Here is a 27,094-nt window from a genome sequence, read left to right on the forward strand (position 1 = left end):
ACAAATTTTGGTCCATATTTTCTTTTGAAAAGCAAGTCTTTCTACAAATGGAGTTGAAATGTGTTCTAGGGTCCCTTTGGCATCTTTCTAGCAATTTTCAAGGAATTTCATTGTTTGGTCAAAATTGAAAAAAATGCAAGGGGTTAGCCTTACATTTTTATCAAAATTTGGCAAAAAATTGACTTTTCACAAAACAATGCAGAACTTCCTTTGAAAGTCAGAGGAACACTAATCCAAATGGTGAATAATTTTTGTATTGATTTAAGATAGCTATTTAAACATGGGCAAAGAATTTTTAAATTATTCGCTAACAATGAATACATGTATAAATATAAAGGCTATTCTTTTGGCATTTACAATACTAAAATACGCCAAGTTCATGTACATGCACACTGTTATAATGAAACTTAATGTGGTATATCTGCTGAAGCATGAAGATAACAAATAACCATTGTAATTTGAATACATAGTGAAATAATTTCCAGATTAACATGCCTCTTAAACAAATATGAATGTAACTACATGTATACCCAGTGTTATCTTTTCATGGTAATATACATTTACACAGAAAAAAATAGCGATTTTACTAAAAAATATAAAAAGTATCAATATAATAATGACACTTTATGATGAGGTTTAACGGTGCGTTTCCATTACTTTTCAGTAATTTTTTTCTCTAATAAATATTCAACTTGTAATGTTATATTCACCAAGGAAAATCCCCCATTTTTGGGTGTTAGACATCCTCTGAAAAAGGTTTGTATATTTGCACAAAAAAATCTGCCGTGCAGACTCCTGGTCCATATATCATTGTTACTGATTTGGGGTGATCCGGGTGAACACATAATTATTGTCAGGATACAAAGTTTGAAATATTTTAACTAATAATTCAATAACTAAGTGTGATCCGACCTTTTTGCTGATGTCGTAGAAAAACCGCTGTTTAGAAAAGAAATCATTTTACAGGATGAAACTCAAAATAGCAGAGGGAATTATCTTTAAGTACGATTGTCAGTATATAATGTTATAGGCCCCTATTGATTTCAATATTATGACTACTTCCTACAATACTGCTTACTCAAAAAATCATAATTAAATAATATATTCCTTTAAACTACATATTAATGAATGTAAATATGGTAATACTTTTGTACATCAGTCTCTTTAAATATAACAGTATTCACAATAACTTTCACCGAAGTCAACAAAAATATACAAACAAGCTGTTAGAATCCGAACGTTTTGTGATTACAAAGCGAGTACAACCTTGCAAACAAACATGTATTACATATAAGTGTGGAAATGTTTGCTATATTCAACAGTGCCCATCCCCCTCCCAAACATCTCTCTCGGTTTGGCAGTCATGTCTATGGACCAAATTTTCTGGCATCGCATTTGGAGTTGCATTTAGGCTTAGCCCACGTCTGCGCTCTTAATGCATACATGTGTGTTACTATTCACTACGCTGACATTCAATTGGATGTAACAACTAAGACCCAGTCACAGTGACGTCATGAAATTTGTGTCTGTTACTATGTGTTACTTAATACAGGTGCCCACTCAAAAACAGTCAATTAAAATATTTTCAATATCAAAATTGCATGAATATTGAATAAAATATACAAAAAATTTTTTTTTTTCCATTTAACATCTCACGATTTAAGTACTCAAATCATATAGATAACACTTTTAGTTATACACAGTACATACCTACCTTGGGCAGATTTTAGGGCTGTGCATTTAGGAATAATTTAGCATTTTAATATTCTAATTTGGAATTTGCTTGCTCTTGCAGTTGTCAAATTAATAAAGATCTCTTAAAGTACATGTAATACAAACATGACCAAGAAGCAGAAGCAGAACAGCTGATATTTTATCAGTTGTAAAGAAATTAGAGCTAGACTTCTCCTTAGAGCTCCCAAATCATATGCAAAAGTGGATTTGGACAAAAGTGCTTCATTGAAAACAAAAATCAAACTACGCAACTCATGCAATCATAAGAGCATTATGGACTTTGCATCATCTCCTCAACCTCTCACATGTTTTGAATATCTGAATTAAGAAAATGTTATTTGGATAATTGTTTGATAATCAAATATTTGGTATATTTGGCACAGCTCTAGCTGATTGAGGGCAGTAAAGATATAGTATATTTGTGAATACATTTGACCACAGAAGGATGAATACATACTATGTTAATAAATTGGAAATTTGCCTATTTGCAAAACCTACTTACAGTATAACTACATGTATAACAGAACTTGTACACTTAAAATATCTACTTGTAGATATCAGCAAAAAAACAATACATTTCTTTATTTATTTAATAAAAAATATAAACAGTAAAGCGTGGGTACAACATTTTGTTTCTTCAAGTAACTTCATTTCCAAAAGCAAAACAAAAATTGGTCGATACAGTTAAGTGAACAACTAATTTCAAAGTAATGACTAGTTGTCATGCAAGGTTAATTTGCAATTAGATTTGGCAATGGAATTCAGTTACATGGAAGTCACATTGTACTTTCAAAATATGCGGTCAACACAAACAATAATTTCAGGACTTCCAATGTGTTGGTCAATGGTATTTATGACAAGCTTGCATAGGTGCTTCACTTATCAAATGTTGATGTACATAAAAAGTCACATAACCTACTAAAATAATCAAATGGATAATGCCATATTATCAAATTACATCTCTTATAATCAAGTACATCTCTTACAATCAAGTACAATAACATTCTCACCCACTTTTTTAATGACATATTTACAAAATAATGAATGTCATTTCTTTTCTCTGAAACATTAACAGTTATTGTTTAAATATTGAGCCAATAATCATTTTCATTAGTACTGAATGTTATACAAAATAGACTCCCAGAGAAAACATGTCTCACAAATGCATATACAAAAAAAATTACCTGGTGACTAATCGACATCCGTATCCATGGTGATGACCTCCTGTGTGTCATGGAATACCCGGCAAACGACCTGAGGGAGAAGTTAAGAGACAAATAACACAAATCCATGAAAATAGCAATTGCAATCAGGGTCTCCACAAAAAAAAGGAAAGTTCTTACGAAGTGACAGAGTTTGATGTTTCCATGTCTTGAAACATCGAGTCCTTTTTTTAAAGATTGAGCCAAAATCACAAAAAGTACTGAATGTTACAAAGACTCTGAAAAAGTTGAAGTGATATTCTTTAGAGAATTTTACCGACTCACCAAGAACCAGAACACTCCGAAAAATAGACTCTCATAAAGTTGTTTTAGAGCAATTTACCTGGTGACTAATAAGCATCTGTTGCCATGGTGATAACCTCCTACATGTCATGGATTACCTTGGCCAAAGATCTGCAGGAGAATATCGGAAGAAAAAACTTTATAAATCCATGAAAATACAGGTAGCAACGGCCACCATGGTCTCCAAAAAATGGGAACTTATTAGAGTTTGTTATATAAAAACTAAAGCCAAAAGATGCAACTGATACTGAGCTGGGACTTGAAGCCATGACAACCAAAACCTTCATAAAGCAAATACAGTGCTTGAAGTAGATTTGTGAAGCATAGCAATGGGAACAAACCGAGTACTTTATCTACAAAAAACGGGACAGTTTAAGCAACATGTATGTGTAATGTGGTTGTGAAACGATTGAGGATGTTCAACTCCCTACGTATTGTGCAACATGTCACTTATATCCCAAATGTACGCATTGGGGTGAGAGTACTAGTGTGGCTGAGAGAGGGGTGTGCAGGGGTGAAAGATTGGATTCCCCCATGGACTGTATGTGATGTGTAGGTGTAGGTGAACAGGGATAGCTGAGGCAACATGCGAACTATCCAACTTATTTGTCTATTTGAGGTGAGGGTGCAGCCATGCATTGGTGGATCCAGAGGTTTGGATGTGGTGGGGGGGGGGGGGGGGTGAGGGGTGTTATTTCATTAACATTTTTCTCTTATCAGCATCCTTTGGATAGATATTAAATTCATTATCAGAATCATTGTCAAATATTGTAAGGCAAACCACTAACAATTCACCAAAGCGTAATGGATGAGCAGGGCAAGTAGATGCTTAGGGGATGGACATGTAGATGCCCTTTGACCTGGATTTTATAATGTACGAATTGCACAGTGCATTGGACTTGGAGGCACACTAAATCAATTTTTAAACAATAAGGCTCAGAAAAAAAGGTAATGTTTTCAATTGCATTGAAAATATAACAGGGTGAGTGGCTTGTTGGGAGCTTTTTTTGGCTCGTCCTTTTTTTTCTTTTTTTTGGCTGCAAAATCTGGGTGGGTTGGCAAAGTTGCATGGATTCTATGGTATTTGTGGGAGACATATGTGAGGACACTACGCTGGCCTTTTGGGGCCTGCAACAATGACCGATGAGACTGGGGTACAGGGACAGGGATGTGACTGGTGAAGGTCATGATATGGTCATGTAATGGTGTGTGGGCAGAAGAACATTGCAGCGCAGTCAATGGGGGGGGGGGGGGGTTGGTGTCAAGGGGCTGGAACCCATCCCTTTGTGCTGCCCCCCCCCCAACTCCAAATTTGTGAACCCATCAAGTTTCCTCCCTCCAGAAAATAACTTAGGCCACCCAAATTTCCCCTGCTAATCAGACCGAGCTTTCTCCTGTGGAACATGGGAAGGAAGGATACACTGGAGGGTACCGTGATAGAGGGAGCCCTTGCATGCCTGCGTGGATTGTGAGGTGGGCCATTGTGGGATGGATTATGGAGTGTCAACAGCCAGCGGTAAGCGCCACTCATGCTACATGCATCATGGCTAGAATGCAGTGATCACAACCCCACCTGTCTCAGCTGTGACACACTGGCATCCCCTTTGACCTTTGCTTGTTCTTCTTCCTCCGATCTGTAATTGTGGATCCGAGCTCGCCTTTCATAAAGAGCGCCCTCTGTAGCTGCCCTCTCTGGTCGTACCTCAATGCCTATGACTTGTGTCTTACAGGTATCATTAGGTTTGCTATGCATCTTTCTTACTGGGGGTATTGGACTGTCTCCAGGTGAATTAAGGGAGACTACCTCAAGTGATTGTGAGGAGAGGGGAGAACATTTTTCGGAGGGAAGTTCAGGAATTACTTGGTGACTAGGAGATGGCTGAGATTTGGGAGATTTGTTTACAGTTTGTTCACGAGTCTTAGATTCTACTGGGGATGAGACTGTGCGATGTCTAGGTGTAGGCTTTGTCATGGAAGACATTTCATCAGATGAGGAAACTGGTATCGTGTTAATGGGACTAATATTAGATAAATGTGCTGTGTTAGTGACCGTGGTTGAAGGACAAGGACTAGGAGACCCAGTTGTCATTTCCTGCGGGAATGATTTTGCCACAATAACTTTGGTATCGGTTGTTTTGGACTTGGAGGAGCGAGGAGGTATTACAGGCTGGTCATTACTGGGATTTATTTCAGATGTACTCATTGCTAGATTGGGAGGAATGTGGACATTCTTAGCCATTTCTCTTTGACACTCAGCTTGACCTGGGTCAAAGTTCACACCACAACTTGCCTTACTTGGATCATATGAATCAAGAGTATGAGCCCTACCTCTGTTTCCTTGACCACCTTCTGATTTGAGGTCAGTCGGTTTAGGAGGATTGGAAGTTGTACGTTGGCGTTCTGTCTCAGACTTTCTTGAGAACTCCTTCTGCGCAGACAAGATGTATGAATACTTGGGTGTTTTCTTTTTAAATAAACTGAAGCCTGATTTCTTTTGTTTGGGTGATTTGGGTTTACTGGAAGACACTGGCTCAGTGGATTCAGCAACTGCAAATGCACTGATGGAGGAAGTTTCTTCTGAAGCGTTCTTGTCTTCTGTCTTGGATGCATGAACTTTGTCTTCTGTCTTGGATGCGTGGACTTTGTCTTCTAACTTGGATGCATCATCTTTGTCTTCTGTCTTGGATGCATCATCTTTGTCTTCTGTCTTGGATGCATGAACTTTGTCTTCTGTCTTGGATGCATCATCTTTGTCTTCTGTCTTGGACGCATCAACTTTGTCTTCAATGCCATTGCCTTCTGGTGTTGGATTATGATTAGCATCCACTTCTGCATGAACTTCGTCTGCAGCGTTATTTGTCTTGGCATCAATATTAGAGTGGTCCTTGGTTTCAGGTTCAGTCTCTTCTTTCTTTTCAGAGGGTTCAGGTGTTTGTAAGAGAGTTGGTCTCTGGTGCTGTTTAGGACCTCGCAGAGTGTTTGGTGGGGATGCTTTGACAACTTTGATTTCACCTTGAGGAACATCTCGTGATCGAGCAAAATGGTAGGTTGGATGACCTACAGACACTTCATCTGCTTTCACTGGAGGTGAAAGAGGTCTTGGCTCAGCTTGAACTTCACTGGTATCCACTTCACTGGTTACTACATTATCCACAATGGGTAGGTCATCTTCGGTTGGAACATCATCATGTTTAGATGGAGAGCCATCATCCCCAGATGGAGAGCCATCATCCTTAGATGGAGAGACATCATCCTTAGATGGAGAGCCATCATCTTGAATTGGCGAAGCATCGTCTTGAGCAGACTCTGTTGAAACATTCAGCTCAAGTGTTGATGAGATGGGAGTAGACTGAGCCTGAACAGTAGCAGTAGATGTTATTTGTTGTGCATACATTTTTGGTTGTGTGATGTTTTGAGAAACAGGTGAAACCTGAGGATACATCATCGGAGGGGTCATCAGGAGTTGCTGAGGGGACATCATCATCTGTTGCTGAGGTGACAGCATTTGTTGTGTCATCATTTGTTGTTGTGGAGAAATCATTTGTTGTGACATCATCTGTTGTTGGGGTGACATCATCTGTTGTGGAGTTAGCATCATCTGTTGCTGTGGCGATATCACTGGCTGTTGGTATGGAAGAGGCATTACCATTGGCTGAGGTGACATCATCATCTGACTAATAATTTGCTGCTGTAGCAGAATCTGCTGCTGAAGTTGTTGCATCTGTATTTCCATGATGCCTGCTTGTTGAGGCATAGCCATCTGTTTCTGTAAGGCAGTTAGTTGTTCTTGCAGTGTTGCATATTGTTCATTTAACTTCTGCATTGCTACTCCTCCTGGTGCTATTACTGGACTTTGCTTTTCATCTTCAACTTTCGTTGGACTTTCATCCACTTTTTCTTTCTTTTCCACTGTCATTTGTGCAGACTCTGTCTTCTCATCATCAACTTTCTTCTGACTTTCTTCAACCTCAGCCACATCTTCAGTTTCCTCTCCTAGAGCTTCAACAGATTTGTCTGCATCCTCATAATCTATCGTTGCTTCCCTGGTTACTTCAAAAGCAAGAGCATGGACTGATTTCTCCTCCAGCATATCATGAGTGTCATCAGCCTGGGTGTGAGGAGGATAATCATTTGTATCCTTGCTGTCTTCATCTAGACTCATCTTCATCATGTGAGAAAGCAATTCCATCTTGGCTTTAGCGTCTTTGTCTGTTGAGAAACAAGAAGACATTTTATAAGTATAGTAGAGACATGAAATTGATCTTTTCACTGGAATGCTTTGCATGGTATATGGTGTCAGCAGACAGCTGGGAATGTATGGCCCAGGCATGCAACTGGGAATTTAGAAAAAACAAGGAAATTTCAAACCACACAATAATTTGTACAGCACTTTTCAATATGTAATTTGGCATTCATGAGAAGTAAAAAACGAGGAAATCAGCAGATCCAAGGAAAAGTTGCATGCCTGATGGCCTACTTCCTTGTGTGAAACTATGGCTATCAGGAATTATTGTGAACTGTTACAAAGAATCCCTGCAGCCGGGACAGCATGCATTATGTATAATAACAGCAATTCTGATTGGACTTGAATTTAGACTTGAATAATGTTATTATTATAGTTAAAGTCATCATACTGTATAACATCATGTATGATGTTTTGATAACAATCCCTCCTAGCCCTATTGATTCATGGGTGAAACGTGATTCAGTAGACTCTATTCACCCATTTACATTAGAAATCTGACAGGTGTAAAGCATGAACATGATGCGCTACATGTCACTGAGACTGTTGCAATTATTAACTAATAACTTTTAAACTGTAGCTGTAGCTACAACAAAATCTGTAACATATATCAAACTGCCTCAAGATATTTTGTATAGTCCACAATAATATACAAGCACGTTTGATTCCAGTTATTACTATTTATTGTTTGTTAGGCTAGAAAAGCCCACACAGCAGAAAGGCCACTAATGTGATACACGTAACTCAAGATTCAACCTACATGTATGACTTGCTAAACTGACTCTATTATACAATATTAAACAAAGCTGCAATGTATATTAAACTATTTACTATTATTCAGCAACTAATTACAGTACTGTTTTGAACCAGTAGTACTACGCTATAGGTTACTATCAAATAGACAAGCATACAGCCCAAAATGTGTTAAATCAATATTAAGTGATTAAGGGAAACATTAACTCAAGGTATGGGCCTACTGTAATTCATTCCAAAAAGCAAGAATGAAATGCATGAATAGATACACTAATTACCAGAACTGTACCATAGGTCACTTTAAACTAAAATGTCAGCATAGGTGTTAAACATTATTGTTATATCGTGTGCTTGGATACTGTAATTTCATTGGTCGAGAACGGCCACGTGTCTGGTCTGTTAATGGTTAACCTCATACAATGCACTACACGCGCGCGTGTAGACTGTACATGCGCACTTGCAACTGAGAACTGCATGCAATGCACAACCGCTCATGTCCGGCAGGAAAGCCTGCAATGTACAGTTGTATCAAAGGTCGACCGCACTGATTTGATTCATTTCTTACAGAGTAAATTACAATCGTGTATCGTTTTGACTTGATATTTGGCACGATATAACAAAACAATTGTTAACTGCTGTGACGTGGGATATATACCCCTCGGTTGTTAAAAACGGCATCCCACATCACAGCAGTCAACAATGGTTAATTATCTACTTGTATTTAGATTAGTCAGAGTAACTTCATGTGGCTGGGAGTGCTGTCAACATGTAACTAGCAAGAAACAATTGCTTGGGCGCTGATCATGTGAATACAAAAAGATGTTAGTACGTTAAGGTACATGTACATGTACATGTATAAGAAGAGAAACGGGAGTGCAATACAGCAGCATTTGGAGCACAATATAAATTGAACGTCAAATTCCCAATAAAGCAATTAAACTGGCTACTGCCTTTGCTGTCATGTCAGGTGATTATTGCTTGATTTTAATAAATAGAAAGATATCGGATCCAATGCAGTAATTTCCTTTACAGCTGGGCTGGATGAAATGTGCTCACAGAACAAATCACAAGTGTGCCAAACAAACATGTACATGTATGTGTATTGTATAAATGAAGTTTTAAAACACTTTCCATATTTACCGGAAGTGTACTATATTTAGAATTCCTTAGGAATTTTCGGATGCTAGGTTTATGATAAGCAAAATGATGACAACAAGTCCTGTTTAAAGCTCATGTATCAATTATCCTGATGAGTGACGGCAGAGTAATATTGTTGTAAGCAGCATTAGGCAACATCTCTTAGCAAGCATTAATGTTAACAGCATGTGACTGCACAACAAGCAGTGAATTGATGAGTTCATGACAAATAATGTCATTATCAGCTAACCTGTGGACCAAGGAGATAAGGAGAAATATTTGTCAGCAGTTGAACTTGTTTGCTTTTCATCATGTAGATCCTGAGCAGGCGTGACATCACTACTTGATGTCTCATGTGATTGGCTGATAGCCACGTACTGATCAGTAGTAGTCACCATCGTTGATGGAGATGATGCACTCTCACTGCTGGTTGTTGCTATGGCTACTGAGGGGGTTTCCGTTAGATCAATGCTTTCCTGTATACAACTTAACTTCAAACCTTCAAGAGGTTTAGCTTTCTCCAGCACAGATAACGACCTGCCTGATCTTACTCTGAGTGGCACTTCAAGAACCGAAGAGTCTGATTTGGCTCTTAAACGTCTGACAACAGCGCCCTCTGCTGGTATGGAATGTCCATCCCGTGCTGCAGTTTCATCATAGACTGCATAGACTTTTACTGGTCTTTTCTGAGTCAGTTTTTTAAGGCGAGTGGCTGGGACTGTCTCAGCCATGTGATTTATTAAATCCCTGTCACCATGGTCATTGTTAGAATTTGCATGAGAAGAATTAGATGCTTGAAGAGCTACTGAAGTTGAAGAAATCACAAGAGGAACACAAAGAAAGAAAGATACAAAACTATTGTGAGAAACAAAAACTACATACATGTAAACACCAAGATAAAGGAAAAGAGACACAATCACCTTGAAGAACAAGCTCATGAGGGGAATCAGAGAGTTAAGCTTATCTCCCCACAAAGAAATGGAGAAATTCAACCGATCATTTTATGATAAAACAAACAAATATAATGCCTTGGTGTGCAGGCAAGATGCAGAAATAAAATCTCAAATTAAAACAGTATATAAAATATACGAGGGCCCATGTTTAAGCAATGTGGGCAGCACAGTGAGCATCAGTTAAGTGCGCATCACTACAAACAAATTTGGTAAGTAGTAAGATGTTCTGGCTTTTTGTTTTTGGAAACCTGCCCATGCTGGTATGCCCTTCAAAGTAATACAAGTTCATGATACAAGTAGCCTACTATTTAGCATTTTATATGAACATCTAAACCACTGATAAATGAGGATCAGTTTAACCCTAATACTCCCTAGCGTCTTTTACTTGGAACTGGACCAAGTCCATCAAAATCCATCAATCACTGTGCTTCCAATACAAAACTGCACATGACATAATGGAATGCACCACTGACGCACTGGTTGACATTCATGGACTTGCTACACATGGCTTTTATCATAATAGCAGTACAGGAAGCTAGGCAAAATCCTTAGCACTGCTTCAGGCCATTAGGCCCAAGTCCATCATACTCCATCAATATTTAGTCCCGCCAGGCCTCCTGGACCAAGTCCCCTAAAATCCACCAAAATGGGGGATGGATTTTGATGGAGTTGGGGTGATTAAGGGTTAATAAACACTCAGTGAAAGGAACTGCACAGTCAAGAAATGTAAAATGATTATTTCAAAACAAGAAGTAACTAGCATCTACCATGCAAAAACTAAAGAGTTGCTTATTCTATTCATGTGCAATTGAAAAGTATTCGTTTTACTACAAAGCAAATTGTGCAAAAAGGATTACAAATGTATGGCGGTTGTTTTCACATAAAGAAAGTGCAAAAAATTGTGATTTAATTTTACAGTTATTCTTTTATAATTTTTTTTTTTTTTTTTATATTTTATATTTCCAAAATTTTGAAATAGCAGATTGATTTAAGAACAAATTTCAGAGTCATGATCTGAACACATTTCACTGATAGTGAAAGACACCCTTCCATTGAAGTCGCGAACTAAAAAAAATGAAAAATAAAAAGAAATAAAAGAAAGAGCAAATAAAAAAAACTACTTTGGCAACTATGTACACCAATCGCGACTACCATATAACTGAACCAACCCTACATATTAAATATACCTTTGTCAGGTGCACATGTAGGCTGTCTAGCTAACATGTTCCTAATTCTAATGATAACTTTTATCTAGTTGGAAAATGTTTGAGTTACTACCAAATGCACAAGCAACTGCTGCAATCCTACAATCTGATTTAACTACAGATGTCTATCATCAGATTGACAGATTCCTTCATCTCTGAACTACAACTACATGTAATTCATTCACTTGTAATAAAGATCAACCAGCAGAATAAAAACTATGCCATACCGATCTCTATTATTACTGGACTACATGTACATGTATAGCCACAAGTCAATAGACCTATACATAAGCCATCCCCCCCCCCCCCCCCCCCCCCGCCACACAATATACACACATGGGGATTGGGCAACATTGCACCTCTCCGCTGACATACTGCATGATATTCCAACTGCACACATCATATGACGTGACAAAACAACATGTCCTACTTTTGATACTTAATAACTTTGTTGTTTACCAATGGAATTAAACCAAAGTTTCAGATCGTGTGAACAAGGCATGACACACATCAACTTTGTACAAGAGGGTGCGATTCAGACACCACGTGAAAAGAATACTCACTTTCAGAATCTGCCAGTTTCTACTTTGCTTCCTCCAATGTTGATTCAGTGCTGGAGACGGTGGAGGAAGGCGTGTGCTGCGGCGGAAAACTTCGGAAGGAGTGCAGGATCACCCCTGATGTCATTGCACACCTCTTTGATTGTTTGGTGCAAAACATGATTGAGGTGTGCAATGACATCAGGGGTGATCCTACATTCCTTCAGAAGCTTTCGGCTGCAGCACGTGCATTCCGCCAGCATCTCCATCATATCGAAATTCTGAAAGTGAGTATGTTTTGGGCATGGGGTTTAAATCTCACCCTCTCGCACAAAGCTGATGAAATTAGCTCCATGGAATGTGTCATGCCTTGTTTACATGATCTGAAATTTTGGTTTAATTCCATTAGTAAACAACAGAGTTATTTAGGATCAGAAGTAGAACATTTTTTATTTTTACACGTATCCGTATGTGCATGCATGTGGGACCTTTGTGCAGGCAGATTCCCATGGCTGTAATTGGTCAACACACTCTGGGGTGAGGCTTACTGATCTATAGTCTCCAAGTGTGTCCCATTCACTCAAGTTACTGATTATAGTCCATATATTTATTTGGCTGACAATGACAGAATGATTCAAATCTAGAATGACTCATGAATACTGTACCTTTCTCTTTGATGTCCTCCGATGACACCTCATCTATTGTCTCTTCCTCTGGATTTGCCTCCTCCTCCGGTTCCCTAAGCTCCGCCCCCTCCTCATGCCTCTCTGCCTTTGTTTCCAAGGTCAATCCAGCTACAATGACCTCCACACCCATAGAATCTTGACGGGGTGATTCTGCAGAAGGCTCTCCCTTCTTATCCACGATTTCTGATGAAACAAAATGCAGACGTCTACTGTGAACAATGCTGATTAGAAGCACACACCTTTTCTTCTAAAATAAAAGTAACCTTCATTTCAATTAGAAAAAAAACCCACCAGCCACCACACAAATGAAATGATCTTATCATCAGACTAAAAATGCATTTGCAAAGACACCCGACATAAATCCTGATTAACCAGCCACCGTGTGTCTCCATGGACTCTGTGTGCACACAAACCCATAGATGACACCATTTTGAGAGCTCCAGCAGAGACGCATCGCTTGTGTGTACTGGTTCAATGGGTATGATGCAAATAACGCATTATTTTTATTCCAAATGTTGACAAAACACTGACGAGTATCAGGCGTCATAGGCAACACGTCGGAATGTGGTCTACCCCAACTCTCCCTTTCAAATTGTTGAGGGGGTACTTGTGCACAGAGTCTATAGGCCTTTTCACACTAGAGCACCTCAATCCAGTTTGAACTCAACCCTGAGCGAACCAGTGCCACCAAGGCTTGAGTTTTTATTTATTGTTCGACCCAGTGTTCAATCCACATCATTTCATACTTGTTTCGTGCAAACCAAGCTTTTACTACTGTTTTGAACCCTGACGAGAGTTTCAACCCCGATTGAAAATCTCAACCCTGGTCTGGAGCAGGGTTGAGTTCAACCCGGGGCGAAATCACTCTCAGGGTTGGCACAGGGTTGAAAGTGTGTTCAAGTGTGTAAACGCCACTTGTTTTCAACCCAGCATCAGCCAAGCGTCAACCTCGAGATTCGTCTAGTGTGAAAAGGCCATTAAAGGGTTATACACCTACATGTATTGCAGCATCAGATAGAAACAGAGCAAAGCAAGCTACATGAATTGCCATGAATTACTTGATGTGAGTAGCATGAATGCAACCAACCTGCTTCTCCCATAGCAATGACTTCTTCAAATGCCTCATCTATGCCAGTCTCTGTCACACTACTGCTAATGGATTCACTATGTACTCTAGGTGATTCTGTTGACAATGACAGTGGCAATATTGAATGACAATGATACTGACAATGAACAGATTTGTTGATGAGGTGGTAATGGGTAATGAGTCTACAGGTAACTATTCCCTTGTTTTTGTGTATGCCTGAGAGAAAATTTAAGTTGCATTAAGTAGGTCAATGTCTGCTGCCCTCTGCTGAAATATTCATTGGTAAACTAGGGGGAAAACAGGACCAAGTGTTATTCATAAGACCTTTTTTTGGCTTGTGTGTTCATTTTCAAATCATTTCTCTATCACTTTAGGTGTTACCCTAAGTTCAATGCTAAAACCTGTTTTATTTTACATTGTATCTGACAAAGGGACTTCTATTTTTGAGATACACATACATGTACACTCCGACTGAACAGTGAATATTTCTTAAAACACAAATGAAGTTGCTTAAACAACTACATCTCTAAACCATACATGACTTTTGGAAAAGGATGTTTACGACTTTCTGGTCTTAACATGTAAAGGCAAAGTGTACATTTAAATTGTAAATACAAATTGCTTAAAACAAAAAGGAAACAAGTATCGGCTGGTGCATTTTTACTTGATGAAACTAAAATGCAACAAAAAGTAATGCAAGGCACATTAAAGCGGTGTTGTTAGTGCATCAATAGCATCAATAAACATAGCTGCAGTAATGTATTATCACACTAGCATTCATGAAGCCAGAAAGCCAATAGGCAAATAACACAGTGTACAAGTCAGATCATTCAATATGTTCAGGGAATAAGTTGTATGTAAACATTTGAACATGGAAAGAATAATACTTTCAATTATTCATTCAATTTTGCCTCAAGTTGTCTGATGTATTCTTTGATCCGCCACACATAATGACACTTGACAGTGTTCAACTTGTCTTTACATGTACCGGTAGATCACAATACACTGTGTAACATGCATATCAGCTATGTAAAGCAATGCACCCTAGTCACCCACCAATGAACGCTGCTGTGATGATGATTAATCATGTGGCCAAATTGATAGCATTGTAGTATGAAGCCAAAGTAAGAAATTACAAGGTTCAAGAAGAGATGGACAGCCCTATCTTGTCAGACCATCTCACCTTCCCTAGCTTCCTGATCCATCAAGTCTTCATCAAAGGACTGGTTAAGTCGCCCCTCCTCTATTAACTTAGTCACATCTTCTTGTGGGTCACTTGGGGAGGGGGGCAAGTCTGGGGGTGGTGGAGGTACAAAGACTGGCTCTGGTGGTTCAGTGGTAGGGGGTGGAGTCTCAAGGCTTGTGCCTCTGATAATAGAGGTGGGACGTGGTGGTTTGGGTGGCCTGGAAGGTTTGTCTGTAGTGCAATTAGCAAATAAAGTCACATACAATGTACAGTGTAAGCTAAGATGTAGTAAGACCTCCAAACAAAATATCTCCAATGTCCCTTACTAATTACTGCTGAGAAAATACTTCATTGACCGAAAAAGGTCAGCAAGTGCGCAACGTGAGGAACATGCACATGTAGAGTATACGTTTCCAGTGGTTAGCATTTTCAGCAACCACAAACTGGTCGGGACTTGGTTATGTTTGAGCAACTTGCACTTTTAAGTTGTTTTCCATCTCTGATGTCCCTGGTTCATGGGATTTCCCCTGACATTCCATCACTGTCTTCTATCAAATGATTCTTGGCTGCTTTCCATCTCTCAAATTTACCAATAGTATATTTTGTCATTTGAACTTATAAGAAACACTGGAATATTTGTTTAAGTTTAGAGGTCTTTTTATGTGCAAATGTATGACTTGACCAAGAATATCAAAGCCTTAGAATTTGGATTAGTTTGCCATAAAAAACAACAAAATTTTGAAATTGATAATTGAAAATATTTTGAATTTGTTATGTCTCAACATAAATCTGCACAAACTACATCTTTCATGTGTTAATAGCTGAAACTGAAAACTGGTCAAAGAAACAAAATGCAGAAGTCTGGAACATGCATAGATTTTCCCCATTTTTAGCTTTATGCAAAATGATGACAGAACTCATCTTGTGCTACTTTGATAAAAGAAATTATTTGCTTGTTAGAAATGGAAACATCGAAATATTAGAAAAACACTATTCAAGGTTTCATTCAACTTCTGAAAAGCATTTTAGCTTAAGCCCGTGATGACATTCCAACAGTATTCTTCATAGCCTTTATGACCCATCTGAAAAGCTTTGTAATCTGACCCATCTGAAAAACTCATTGACTGAAGTAAAGCGGTTAGAATTAACAAAGACTGACTACAGACAATGATCACCAAGAAAATTGAATATCCACTTGTAAAAAAAAAAAGAAGGGGAAAAAAGAAAATTTGTAAAGACGTGCAGATGAAAATAAAATGAAATGATACACATGCACCAGTAACATAAAAAAAATATATATACATCAACCAACGTTCGTGAAAGTCACGAAAACATTTCCTCTTGAACCGAATACAGGAAGTGATTTTGTAAGACAGAATGTACAACTACAAGTACATCAAGACAACACCAAAGCACAAACTACAAACCTTCTTTGATAGTCTCTCTGACAAGGTGCGTCTCTCCATTGATGCTGGTTCTCACTGGAGGAGATATTGGACGAGGAGGAGGTAGATTTGCTGAAATCTGATGAGCTGAATCCGCTCCAACAGATACGGTTCTTCTAGGAGGAGAACGTGGTCTGGGTGGGGCTGGGGCACGCCTCTTTCTTAGAGTATTGGAACCACCAGATTCTTCATCAAGTTTCTCATCATCTGATGCACTGGTCAGATGTTTCCCTGGTGGAGGGGGCGGGGCTGGTCGACGTTTCTTTAAGGTGTTGTTGCCTTCCTCATCTTCTTGAGTTGCAGACTGGGCCTGGCCATCCAACGGTGGGAATGCGGAAGGAGAGGTGTGGCGACGAGAACGTTGATGTGTTTCTGCAGGGGCTGCAACATGTGATGCTGGGTCTTCTTGAAACTCACCTCCACCTAATGCATACTACGCAACAAAGCAAAGAACAAAATAAAACATTTATTAAAATTGAATATGTTTAAGTCATTGACACAAACACAGGATTGAACTTGTCATTAAGTTCACTCCTGTGTTTGTGTACATGGCAGTTAAATTACATGTAAGACGTGCAAGGAATCTCCTCACATTTTGTTTGAATATCTGGTGAACAACTTAACCACCAAAAAGAAGCTCAAGAATAATTCTCTGTTAGCTCACTGTTCCAGTTCACTTACTCCTTTCTTCTTCTTCGAGAATTTTCCAAAGATGCTTCCCTTCTTCTTTCTCTGCTCTGGCATCAATTCCACCTCTCCTCCTTCGTAACCTAGAGAACCATAAGGAAGCAAAGAAGAACATAACTTAGCATATGACAGATAAGAAGAGGCTAGAAATGTTCAATGTTTGTTAGTAAGACCTTTTTATTTATGCTAGATTCATTCAAATGTTGCAAGAGAGACTGTTAAGCTGTTTGGGCAGTCTTCCCACTGTTTATAAATGTATACACACCTGCAGGCTGGCCTTTTAAGTCAACCAGAAGAAACTCAATGGCTCCCGTTTTCTCCAGAGTTTGGCTCATATCCAGAGATTCCTGAGGTTGAGATGTGAGTCGGAGAGTATGACAACTCGTTTCCACTCCCCGCTCATCACATATTACAGGCAACAATTCTTGTAGCGTCTTTTCAGGATCTACACGTAGACACATCTTGTGGTTCTTACCCGAGATGACAGTGATGCGAGTAGTGGGCTGGGAAAAGAAACATTAGATTCATTGTCTTGTAATTTCAAGTTGGGTTTTCGTGGCAGTCTTACTTCCAAACCTGTTGGTTGAGGTTCACATCTCACCGTGCACACCTTGTACACTGTGTGGATTGGAAACCATCTTTATTTGACCAAGAAGTTAACTCACTGGGGATTTCTAAAAACAATCAAACTTCCTACGTCTAAAGGTTTTTCAGGCCGAAAAGCATACAGCGCACTGCGTGATGCGTAAAAATCAGTTGTTCGATAAGCAACGCGCATACGTCCATGTATCCGTATTGCACATTAAGGTTTCCGTACTGCACTATCCGTTAACATTTTATATGCTTCAGGTAGCAATTGCAACGGATGATGCATCCAATAAACATCAGGTTTTTGGTGTGAAACTGAAAAAGAAACGATGTAGTTGTGGGGTAAAAAGATAACTATTGATGATTGGCTTTAAAAGGAAGGAGTTATGAATTTTATTGACAGAAGCTAGGGCCTGCTTCAATGTCAATTTTCAAGTCCCCCATTGATAAAACATTGAATATTTATACTATTTGTATTTTATTGAAAAGTAAAGTCTTTTAAATTTTTATTTTGTAAAATAGGTAATTTTTAATCAAAATTTAATGGCGACTTGATTTTTCTACTAGCAAAACTGCTGCTGCTCTCTATTTGAGCTTTTACATCCATCAAGTGTGCAACAAAATACGTACATGGATTTTCCAAGCATGCATCATGAATACGCAACTGGAAAACACACAACGCAAAATGCACATCACCACATTTTCTGTTTTTAATATGAATGATAGGTCTCTTTTTAACGAATTCATACTAATGATGCTTTGAACATGTTTCTCACCTCGTACACTGCAGACTTTTTTTCGTCTTTCTTGTATACAAAGACCTGCTTCTGGTTTCTGCGGATGATGTATACAGTGTCGCCGACAACATCTGACAACTTCTGAGTGGGTTTGAGCTGAAATATACAAAGATTATAACAACTTATTTAGAGGAATGTTCATCTTGATTATCTGTTGTATGTGCTGTCAGTGATGCAGATGGGGTTTTCCTTGTGGGGGGGGGGGGGGGGGCTGTGTGCAAAAATAGGGAAAAAATTATAATTTGGTTTAACAACCGACTAGAATGACAGTTGCTTACTTGACAAATTGATGCTTAGCTTTGATAGGTAATGGAGCCTTAGCCCTAACTCTCCTCAATCCTCCAAAATCAACCAGGCGTTTTGGAGGATTTGGGAGTATTGAGGCTGCTTGCCATTGTAGTGCCAGTTGATTTTGGAGGATGCAGTGTCAGGCTCTTTAGCTGTACCTTGTGTTGTTTATGCTTAGCCGTGCATGAGTTATGCCTATAATAAATTATACTAAATATTATCTGCACTCTTTCTAGATGCAGCATTTGACGATCCTCATTGTCTGATTGTTGGGGATTTTAAAAGGATTGAGTCAGTGGTCACCCCTCCACTGAACAAATGCATGAAATAACGGATGATTCTGGAGGATTGAGGCTGTACCCATTTTTACATGGTGGCAAGTAGAGGCGTTTATAAGACTGAGGATGGATCCTTGCCATAAAGGCCTAGATAGGCGGTTAGAGTTAATAAGTTGTCAATGTTAACTAGAATGACAGCAGCTTACCTGTACAGGTGGATCCTTAGGTCTTGCAGCTGGTTGGGCAATGGTGTGATTGGTTGGGTTCAGTTTGTTTTTGGATGCAATCATGATGAGAAGTTCCAAGATGGGTGTGCTGCAAATTAGCAAAGAAATTTGATGTATATTTAAACACAATCGCAAAATATACAATTTATAATATTGAAAGGATCATTTTTTCTTCAGAGATGAAACTGGCCTATGAGAAAAAATCGAAAAAAAAAGGCCGAACAAAAATCTGTGTCTGAAATCTGGGCCGCGCTGCTGTTACACACTATGTACGTATGTACATGTACAACACACTTCATGCCCAATTTCCGGACACTGCTTCCACTTGTATTTTAGATCCAAAACTAAATTTTACGATGACAAAAATGTTCAGTGTTTTAAAAAAAATTTAAAAGCCTGAGTTATGGTTAGAGTAACGGCTGGTCTCGTCAACAAAGAAGTTCACTTCTTACTTCAGATAGTCGAGAAAAAAGTCTAAAAGACAAGTGCAATATTCATGACCATTCGACCAAACTCCACTAACATACCGGTACGTGGGAAAAAATTGGGCATAATCGTCTTTTCTTCCAAAGACTGCCAGTGAAATGTTATCACTTATGCTCTCTTCGCCATCCTCAAGATCATCATTGTGATTTTTAAAGCATTGCATTTTGTACAAATAAATCTGAAATCTCCAAAAATTGCGAAACGTAGATTTCAGCCTTTCAATCATGTCATATATTAATGTTTAAACTTATTTCCAGCTGTAAACTACTCCAATCTGTCCTTACTTACATGTATGTGGGTCTACCATACAATCTGTGCACTGACGACTGGTAGAACAGACTATAATTGTGCTCGCAATACATATATGTTGCAGTTCCTTTTTCATCGAATTTGGTTAAATTGAATTTTAAAAATCAGACTTTGCCGACAATAGATCGTCAGAAAAATCAGACTTTTGGAAATAAATTAGAAAAATCTGATTTCCGATTAAAATCACAAAAATTTCATCTCTGCTTCTTACGATATGGAAAGCAAGTCAATAGATAGGGAAAGAATCCAAAATTAAACACCAAACTGTGGTTGTTCGAGGTTTTGCAGGGTTTTACAAGGTACAGTGTACCTAAGGGTTCACCTCAAGCTACCACTTGTTCAATTTGGCATTCTTTCCAAATCTTACTCTTTCTTGACGGATGCCTTGACTATTTTCTCCGATGGTAGTACCACCGACAGCTGCCTCTCATCTCCTGATGATGTACCTCCAGCATCCTCAAGGCTCCCATTCTTCTTTAACACATCTTTCTCCTGTTCAGATAGGGATCCATTTTTGTTTTCCTCAAAGGATGGTTTCTTTGTTGGGGGTGGTGGGGCACGGCTTCGTTTAGACCTATCATAGCAAAAACCACAGCCAAATTAGTATATTTGCCAAATTAGTATATTTGCCAAATTAGTATATTCTATTTTTTTTTCAACCTTGTTTACAGTACTTACGGTTGATGAGTGGGGATTTTTGAGGTAGTTTCTGTAGACATTATGAATATTTCACAATATTCGAGGTCAAAGTGATCAGAAGATTGTGATGTCAACTTGCATTACATCAGTCACCTGATCAATCAAAATAAAATATCGAAAAATAATGTAAAATTACACGGCCATTAAAAATGCTGCTTGAAGGAAAAATGAAGTTCTTGTACAAACACATTGCATTATTGATTTAGATAAAACCACTTGAAGTGAACAATTAAAGTTTATTTTTAGATGCACATTCTATACACATGTATAAATGTAGTAAGCACATATGATAAAAGTGATCAGTTAAGAGTAGAGCCATTGCGATATTACAATTATGTTCACTTCAGTTATGCCCAAGACAGACATCAAATGCTTACATTGTATGTACATACACTGCACAGGGGAGACAGGTGTCAAATGTCTACCAACAATGTTATCCAAGGAATTAGAAGATGTGAAGTACATTTTTGCACAAATAATGGTACTTGAGATTGATATCAACAGATCCATGATTGAGTAACCTAGTTTATGGATGACATAAAATAACATGTTGACATATTAGGCTGCTAGACATTTTACAAAAATCATACACTGTTCACCAGTAATCTGCACTTTTGTCCAGTACAGTATGCAAAACAGCCTCTCCAAGTTTTGTACTTTGAAGTTTGAACTCAACAACTGACCCAATACACCAAAATACAGATTATTATCAGTTGTTCAGTGATATAAACACCCATCGTTCATGCCGTTACCCGTGAGAACACAACAATTTAATATTGACGTACCGTTTTAGATTTTCTCACAATATTAATTTTCTTGGGTTGAGAAAATTTCAAAGGCAACACAATTCCTATATTGATGGTTTATATGAAAGCAAAATAATCCACCAAATACAAGTACATACTTGCATTTTACTTGTTGAGTATTTTACACAGTGTAGTGCCAAAACCATACACCCTTTTCCACAAAACACACCTCTTTATAAACCGCTCACACATCATGCACACACAACAGTTCATATGGAAAGGAAGTACGTGTATTTTGACAATCAAATCATAAGGTCACGTACTTTAAATGCCTACGCTATTTTTATTCAAAACAGCAATGCCGAAGCCCTCAAACACAAAGGCAGTGATTCATTGGTATTTCGTTTGTGGTGCATGATGTTTTGTTCCCTTCGTGTAACCGCAAGGTGAAGTACATGTACACGGTACATGAACAGGGCGCTCAACCTACTGTTTCAAAATGTACATGCACATCCAGAATACCTATGTACCAGTACATGTACCAGTACATGTAGGCCTACTGATCATTACCAAGCAGTTTTACTGCAGTACAATGTACTTGTCACAAAAAAGTTCCTTTGAAAAAGTTCCTTTGAATCTTAAATTCAACATGTACAGTGTACCCGGTATGTGTGGCTATTTTATTTACGTTCAAAACACCTTTGAAACAGCCCACAATGCATACTTTGTACTGTAGGATGCTTAGGTGAATGAAAACTGATTTACATAGTACATGTAGTTTACGTTGAAATGAACGCACGCATTATGCGAAGTTGTATACATGTAAACTGGCCTGCTTGCTGATCTAGCCATGAGCATAATAGCTCAAATCTACTGTCAACTTACTTTTACCATACACATTCCATTCTTTTGTTGTACTGGGTGTGAGCATGGTGTGAGGGTGGATATACCAGATTTAATACGTGTATTATTGAGCCCACTGAACTGTTTACAGCACACAGGTATAACAATTTTGGACTTTCTTACTTGGACCAAACATTTATCAAATGTTATCATACGTATGGATAGTGCAAAAGCCAAAGAGATAAACCATGTGGATATCGTGCATGTCATGATACATGTAGACTTTGCCAAATCAACAAGTGTACAAAGACATGAAGTATGGTACCAGTAAATTTGTCTAGAAAAGTGTAATGAACAGTACTTGCACAAAAATACATTGTTCATGTTTGTAAAGCTCTCAGGTTCAACTGCAAATTTTACAAATTAAATCCAATTTGTTTAATTTTAATCTTAACACAGAAAAACGGAACACTATTTTCTGTCGGATTCAGAAATAATTTCTGTAACAATGATGTTCGATTTACCGGTACCGACAAAATTACCAACATAAAGTTTACAAAAGAATCATGCAAATCAAAATCATTCACATCATTTGGAATCAAAGTCATCAGTTCTATAAAACAGACAGAAAATTAATGCAATTCAAAACAACTACTGTAACTCAAATATGAATTGCAGCAAACTACATGTCATTCCTTGTAGACATCAATTTAAACCTGGAGCCAAAAGCTACAGCCTATAAAAGTCTTGATTCTTACACTTTAAAGGGAAGATACAACATTTGCAAACATCAAAAAACAAAATGACCAAATTATCACGAAATACCTAATGGATTGTTAGAGAATGATATTCCAAAGCATCCTGTAAAATCATGGTGCTTGATGTGCTAACATTTTCAAGAAAACTTGTATTTTTCCAACGCTGGTCGGCCGACCAGCGTTGGAGAAAACTGGCTTTTTTTCAAAAAGTGCTTCTAAGTTTTTATATTTAGTTATTTCGCATTTTCTTTGCAAATAATTACACACCTGTGAAGGAGTACAAGCCTGCTAGACCGATTCTCTGACCTTACAATTCCCCAAAGTCTAAAATTGCTCTGTTTCAATCTTAAGTGGGGTCAGGGAGCCAGACTACAAGAACATGATTGGTTTTCTTGGTTTTTTCCAGCATCTACAAGCCCAAAACGTGAAACAAGTCAGTTTAACAATATTTTCCATAACATACTAATCCTTCAAATCCATTTAAGTCGGAAAATTGCAGCAAAAGCAAATGTTGTACATTCCCTTTAATTGGCTGTAAACTACATGTATCCAAGTCACTACATATCGCTTGAAACACCTCCTAATTATTTACATTGCACTTGACTGAACAGAATCACAAATTGACAAAATAAGTACTGGTTGTTGAAAATCACAAGCATGAAAACCTGTGTTTGAAATTATGCTGTGTTTTCAATTCTTTAATTATTTTTTATTTTAATTTCATGACAACTGAGAACCCGCTCGCTTGTCTTCACAATTATTACGTGAACTGTGAACAAATAAGGGTGTGTTAATTGATAGGCAGTAAAATGTCTGCAGGCTCATTACAGGGGCACTCATGACTCTTCCAGTTCTTAAATGTCAAAAATGTACATCATGTACTGTTTGTGCAATTTTTTTCCTGCTGTACAAAAACAACCCCACAGAGACAGCTAAACACAGAGTCACTTGAGAGGGCAAAATGTTAAAACCAAATCTGTCTTGGGGGTCTGATCACTATGGCAACAGATTTCAGGTCTTGACTCACACTCAAGGCCAAATATGTACAAGCCATCAGTAATCAGGTGATACAGGGAACTCTGTATTGCCACACGTTCACCACTAATACGTGCATGTATTTATGAGGAAAAATGTTTTTTAAAGAGTCAGATACATATATATGTAACTCTTTGATTATTTGAATTTACCTTAGATTTTTTTTAAAGGGGGGGGGGATATTTGATATTCTCCACTAAAATGCCTAGATTCTTAACAATGAGAAAATATCACCATGAAAAAATAAAATGCAAGTTTGACTTATCCTGTTTTTACTGAGCTTTATATTTAAATGTACAATGAGCATGTTTATATGTATCCCAAGTTTCCAGAAAGAAAATATTCATTTCCAAAAACACTTACATGTGTATTGTCATTTCATTTCAATTGATTTCATTTCTTTAATTCTTTTACCCTGGGCAGATTCAGCTCATTTTATGCTGTTTAAGCACAATTTAGGAATTGATTTTTTTAAACCTTGGGTACATGTAGTTGCGGAAAAAACATAAACTTTTACTTGAATACACAACTGATAAATCAATTGAATTGTAACAATGGGCAAAAATATGTCTCATTTCTTGAAATCAGAAATGATGATTTCAATTTTGACAATTTGGGGAAAATACATTGTACACTGTAATTCTGCAAATACCTCATGTGCACTACCATTTTTTGTTTTATAACTATAAGGCCATGAGAATGAAAGTTTAGATTTGTGTCTGAATATTTTCCAGATGACAGGAGGCTTTTTTTCATTTTTCATTATTCATTAAATTAATGGTGGTGGATGCCGCTGCACCCCGCGCCACGATTCTAGAACATCATAGCAGACTACTATTGGATGATATTCGGATGACGTTCAATCGTTGAAAAATCTGGCGTACGCATCACATAAAGTGGAAATATGTCTAAGTATCTCATTTTATATGCGACTAAATGTTTTTGGGTGTCTTTTGTAATTGGGAATAGTATTTTTTGAAATAATGGAAGTTTTGCAAAATAATGACATTTTTCTTGTTCCTGCCATGGGGAGGTGCAGGCGGTGGACACAAAGTTAAAATTTCATTCTCATGGCCTAAATTTATTACAGACATTTAACATTAAGATGACAAAATTGATATCATCATGACAGACACTGCCACTGTTTTCAACATGTTTCAGAGAATGCTACAATGTACTACTGTACATTATCAGCAGACTGCTCTCTTCAAACTCAATGAGTCCAGGAAATACCCTTTCTCTGAAGGCTTAAATGTGATTCATTAATTGTATGCCCCACCGAAGGGTCCCACATTGGCACAATATTGCGGGGAATTGTTTAGCCTTGGTGGAGGTTTGCCCTCTCCAAGTGCTTTCTACTTCATTAATTGTTTAGAACTTAGAAGGACCCTAACTACATTTACAAAAAAAAAAAAAAATCTGTTGTGTTGTCCTCACATGAAAAATATCAGGAGTGTCGGTCAGGTAGGCATTATTTTTAGGTTTTTTTTGGGGGGGGGGGGGGAGGGGGGGGGTATCATTGTACACAATGGTTACCAGTTCCCTCCATCAGCATACACAAAAAAATGGAAAATTATGACATATTATGAATTCAGAAACAAAAACTGCAAGGGCAGGGTTAAAATTTATCGTCAGACCTCCTAAAGCTACGCGCTCCTATTTCTGCGCACTCGCATTTAATTATATTTTGCAAGGCGTGCATCCTAAAAAATGACATACTTTCACTGGGATCGTATGCTTTGATGCTCGAACTTTAACCAGCAGCCAAAAAAAAATTGGAAATTGAAGGCTTTACCGGGAATTCAGGCACAATATGAAAAACATCGGCTTTTTACAGCTAATTACTAAGTACAAATGCAGGCAGATGCTTCCAGGCCTGCAGAAGTTGAAAATATGACCGAAAGGTGATCTTTCTTGGTCTCCCAATATCGTCAGTATTATAGTGAAGATGTCATAGATAAGAATTTGCAGTTTCTAAGAGAGTGTAAAACTTACGGTGCAACTAAAAAAACACAATCACAATTCTTATATTTTTGGGGAATTTTTTTGGTCATAAGTTTTAAAATCCGACATCTTAAAAACTGTCTCCGTTGATTGGGATGATCAGAATAACAATATCATTGGGATCTACATTTAATAGGTAAATATGTATAAAATGTATTTATATAAATATGTAAATTTAAGCCCTTGTATAAATCTCGAAAATAGGATATTAACCCTAACTCCTGGGGCTCTTTTACTAGAAAGTATCCTGAATCCGCCAAAATCCACCAATTTTGTCATGCAAAAAATGCTGGTATCCTGAATCCATCAGAATCCCCCAGTGTAGATTCTGGAGGTATCCTGAATCCGCCAGAATCCACCAGCAAAAGTCTTGATGGATTCTGGCGGATTCAGGATACCATGGTGGCATAAAAAAAAATACAGCATGGTTTTCCATAGAGTCTTCAAAATCCATCACCTAAATTTCTGGTGGATTTTGACGGATTCAGGATACCATGCTCGCATGAAAATTGTGATGTGTGTTGTTGCATAGAATCCGTCAAAATACACCAATGCATGGCGACCCCAGCATGGATGAGTACCGAAGTGAATACGTCTCGCACACAAAATTTGTGTGAAAGACATTAGCGCATGTTTCAGCCCGTAAACCACAGATATAGAATGAAAAGACTAGATCGGCAGCGCGTCTACACGCGCCCAGCCACTGTGCGATAAATCTCCGCCATTTTGGTTGTCTCTCATGGACGCGCAACAAATTAACGTAAAGTAATGGAGCTATATGTATCTTTCCTCCAGCACGTGACCTAGCTCACAACGCGCAAAGCAAGAAATGCGCACCGAGTATTTACGCGATGCGCACACATAATTATTAGCGAT

General features: G+C 38.1%; 1 protein-coding gene across 6 annotated transcripts in view; it reads right to left on the bottom strand.

The window, feature by feature from the left end:
• Nucleotides 1–590: 590 nt before the first annotated feature.
• LOC119719124 (titin-like) overlaps nucleotides 591–27,094 on the bottom strand; it is a 29,994-nt gene continuing 3,490 nt past the window's right edge. The window contains exons 2-15 of one of the 6 annotated variants that reach the window (XM_038188444.1): nucleotides 20,812–20,925; nucleotides 20,501–20,707; nucleotides 19,318–19,426; nucleotides 18,525–18,641; nucleotides 17,426–17,663; nucleotides 17,155–17,243; nucleotides 16,456–16,906; nucleotides 15,026–15,259; nucleotides 13,843–13,938; nucleotides 12,735–12,938; nucleotides 5,961–7,448; nucleotides 4,813–5,852; nucleotides 3,280–3,350; nucleotides 591–2,988 (exon numbers count right to left, since the gene is read on the bottom strand). In XM_038188444.1, coding sequence (XP_038044372.1) covers nucleotides 3,327–3,350; nucleotides 4,813–5,852; nucleotides 5,961–7,448; nucleotides 12,735–12,938; nucleotides 13,843–13,938; nucleotides 15,026–15,259; nucleotides 16,456–16,906; nucleotides 17,155–17,243; nucleotides 17,426–17,663; nucleotides 18,525–18,641; nucleotides 19,318–19,426; nucleotides 20,501–20,707; nucleotides 20,812–20,852 — 4,338 coding nt within the window. In that variant the 5' untranslated portion in view covers nucleotides 20,853–20,925 and the 3' untranslated portion in view covers nucleotides 591–2,988; nucleotides 3,280–3,326. Of the gene's footprint in view, nucleotides 2,989–3,279; nucleotides 3,351–4,812; nucleotides 7,449–12,734; nucleotides 12,939–13,842; nucleotides 13,939–15,025; nucleotides 15,260–16,455; nucleotides 16,907–17,154; nucleotides 17,244–17,425; nucleotides 17,664–18,524; nucleotides 18,642–19,317; nucleotides 19,427–20,500; nucleotides 20,708–20,811; nucleotides 20,926–27,094 lie in introns of all 6 variants that reach the window. The other 5 variants (XR_005269879.1, XM_038188442.1, XM_038188445.1 and 2 more) reach the window with 5 other exon arrangements.

This window comes from Patiria miniata, unplaced genomic scaffold (assembly GCF_015706575.1).
Source record: "Patiria miniata isolate m_02_andy unplaced genomic scaffold, ASM1570657v1 HiC_scaffold_8, whole genome shotgun sequence".
In the NCBI taxonomy this organism is placed as follows: Eukaryota; Metazoa; Echinodermata; class Asteroidea; order Valvatida; family Asterinidae; genus Patiria; species Patiria miniata.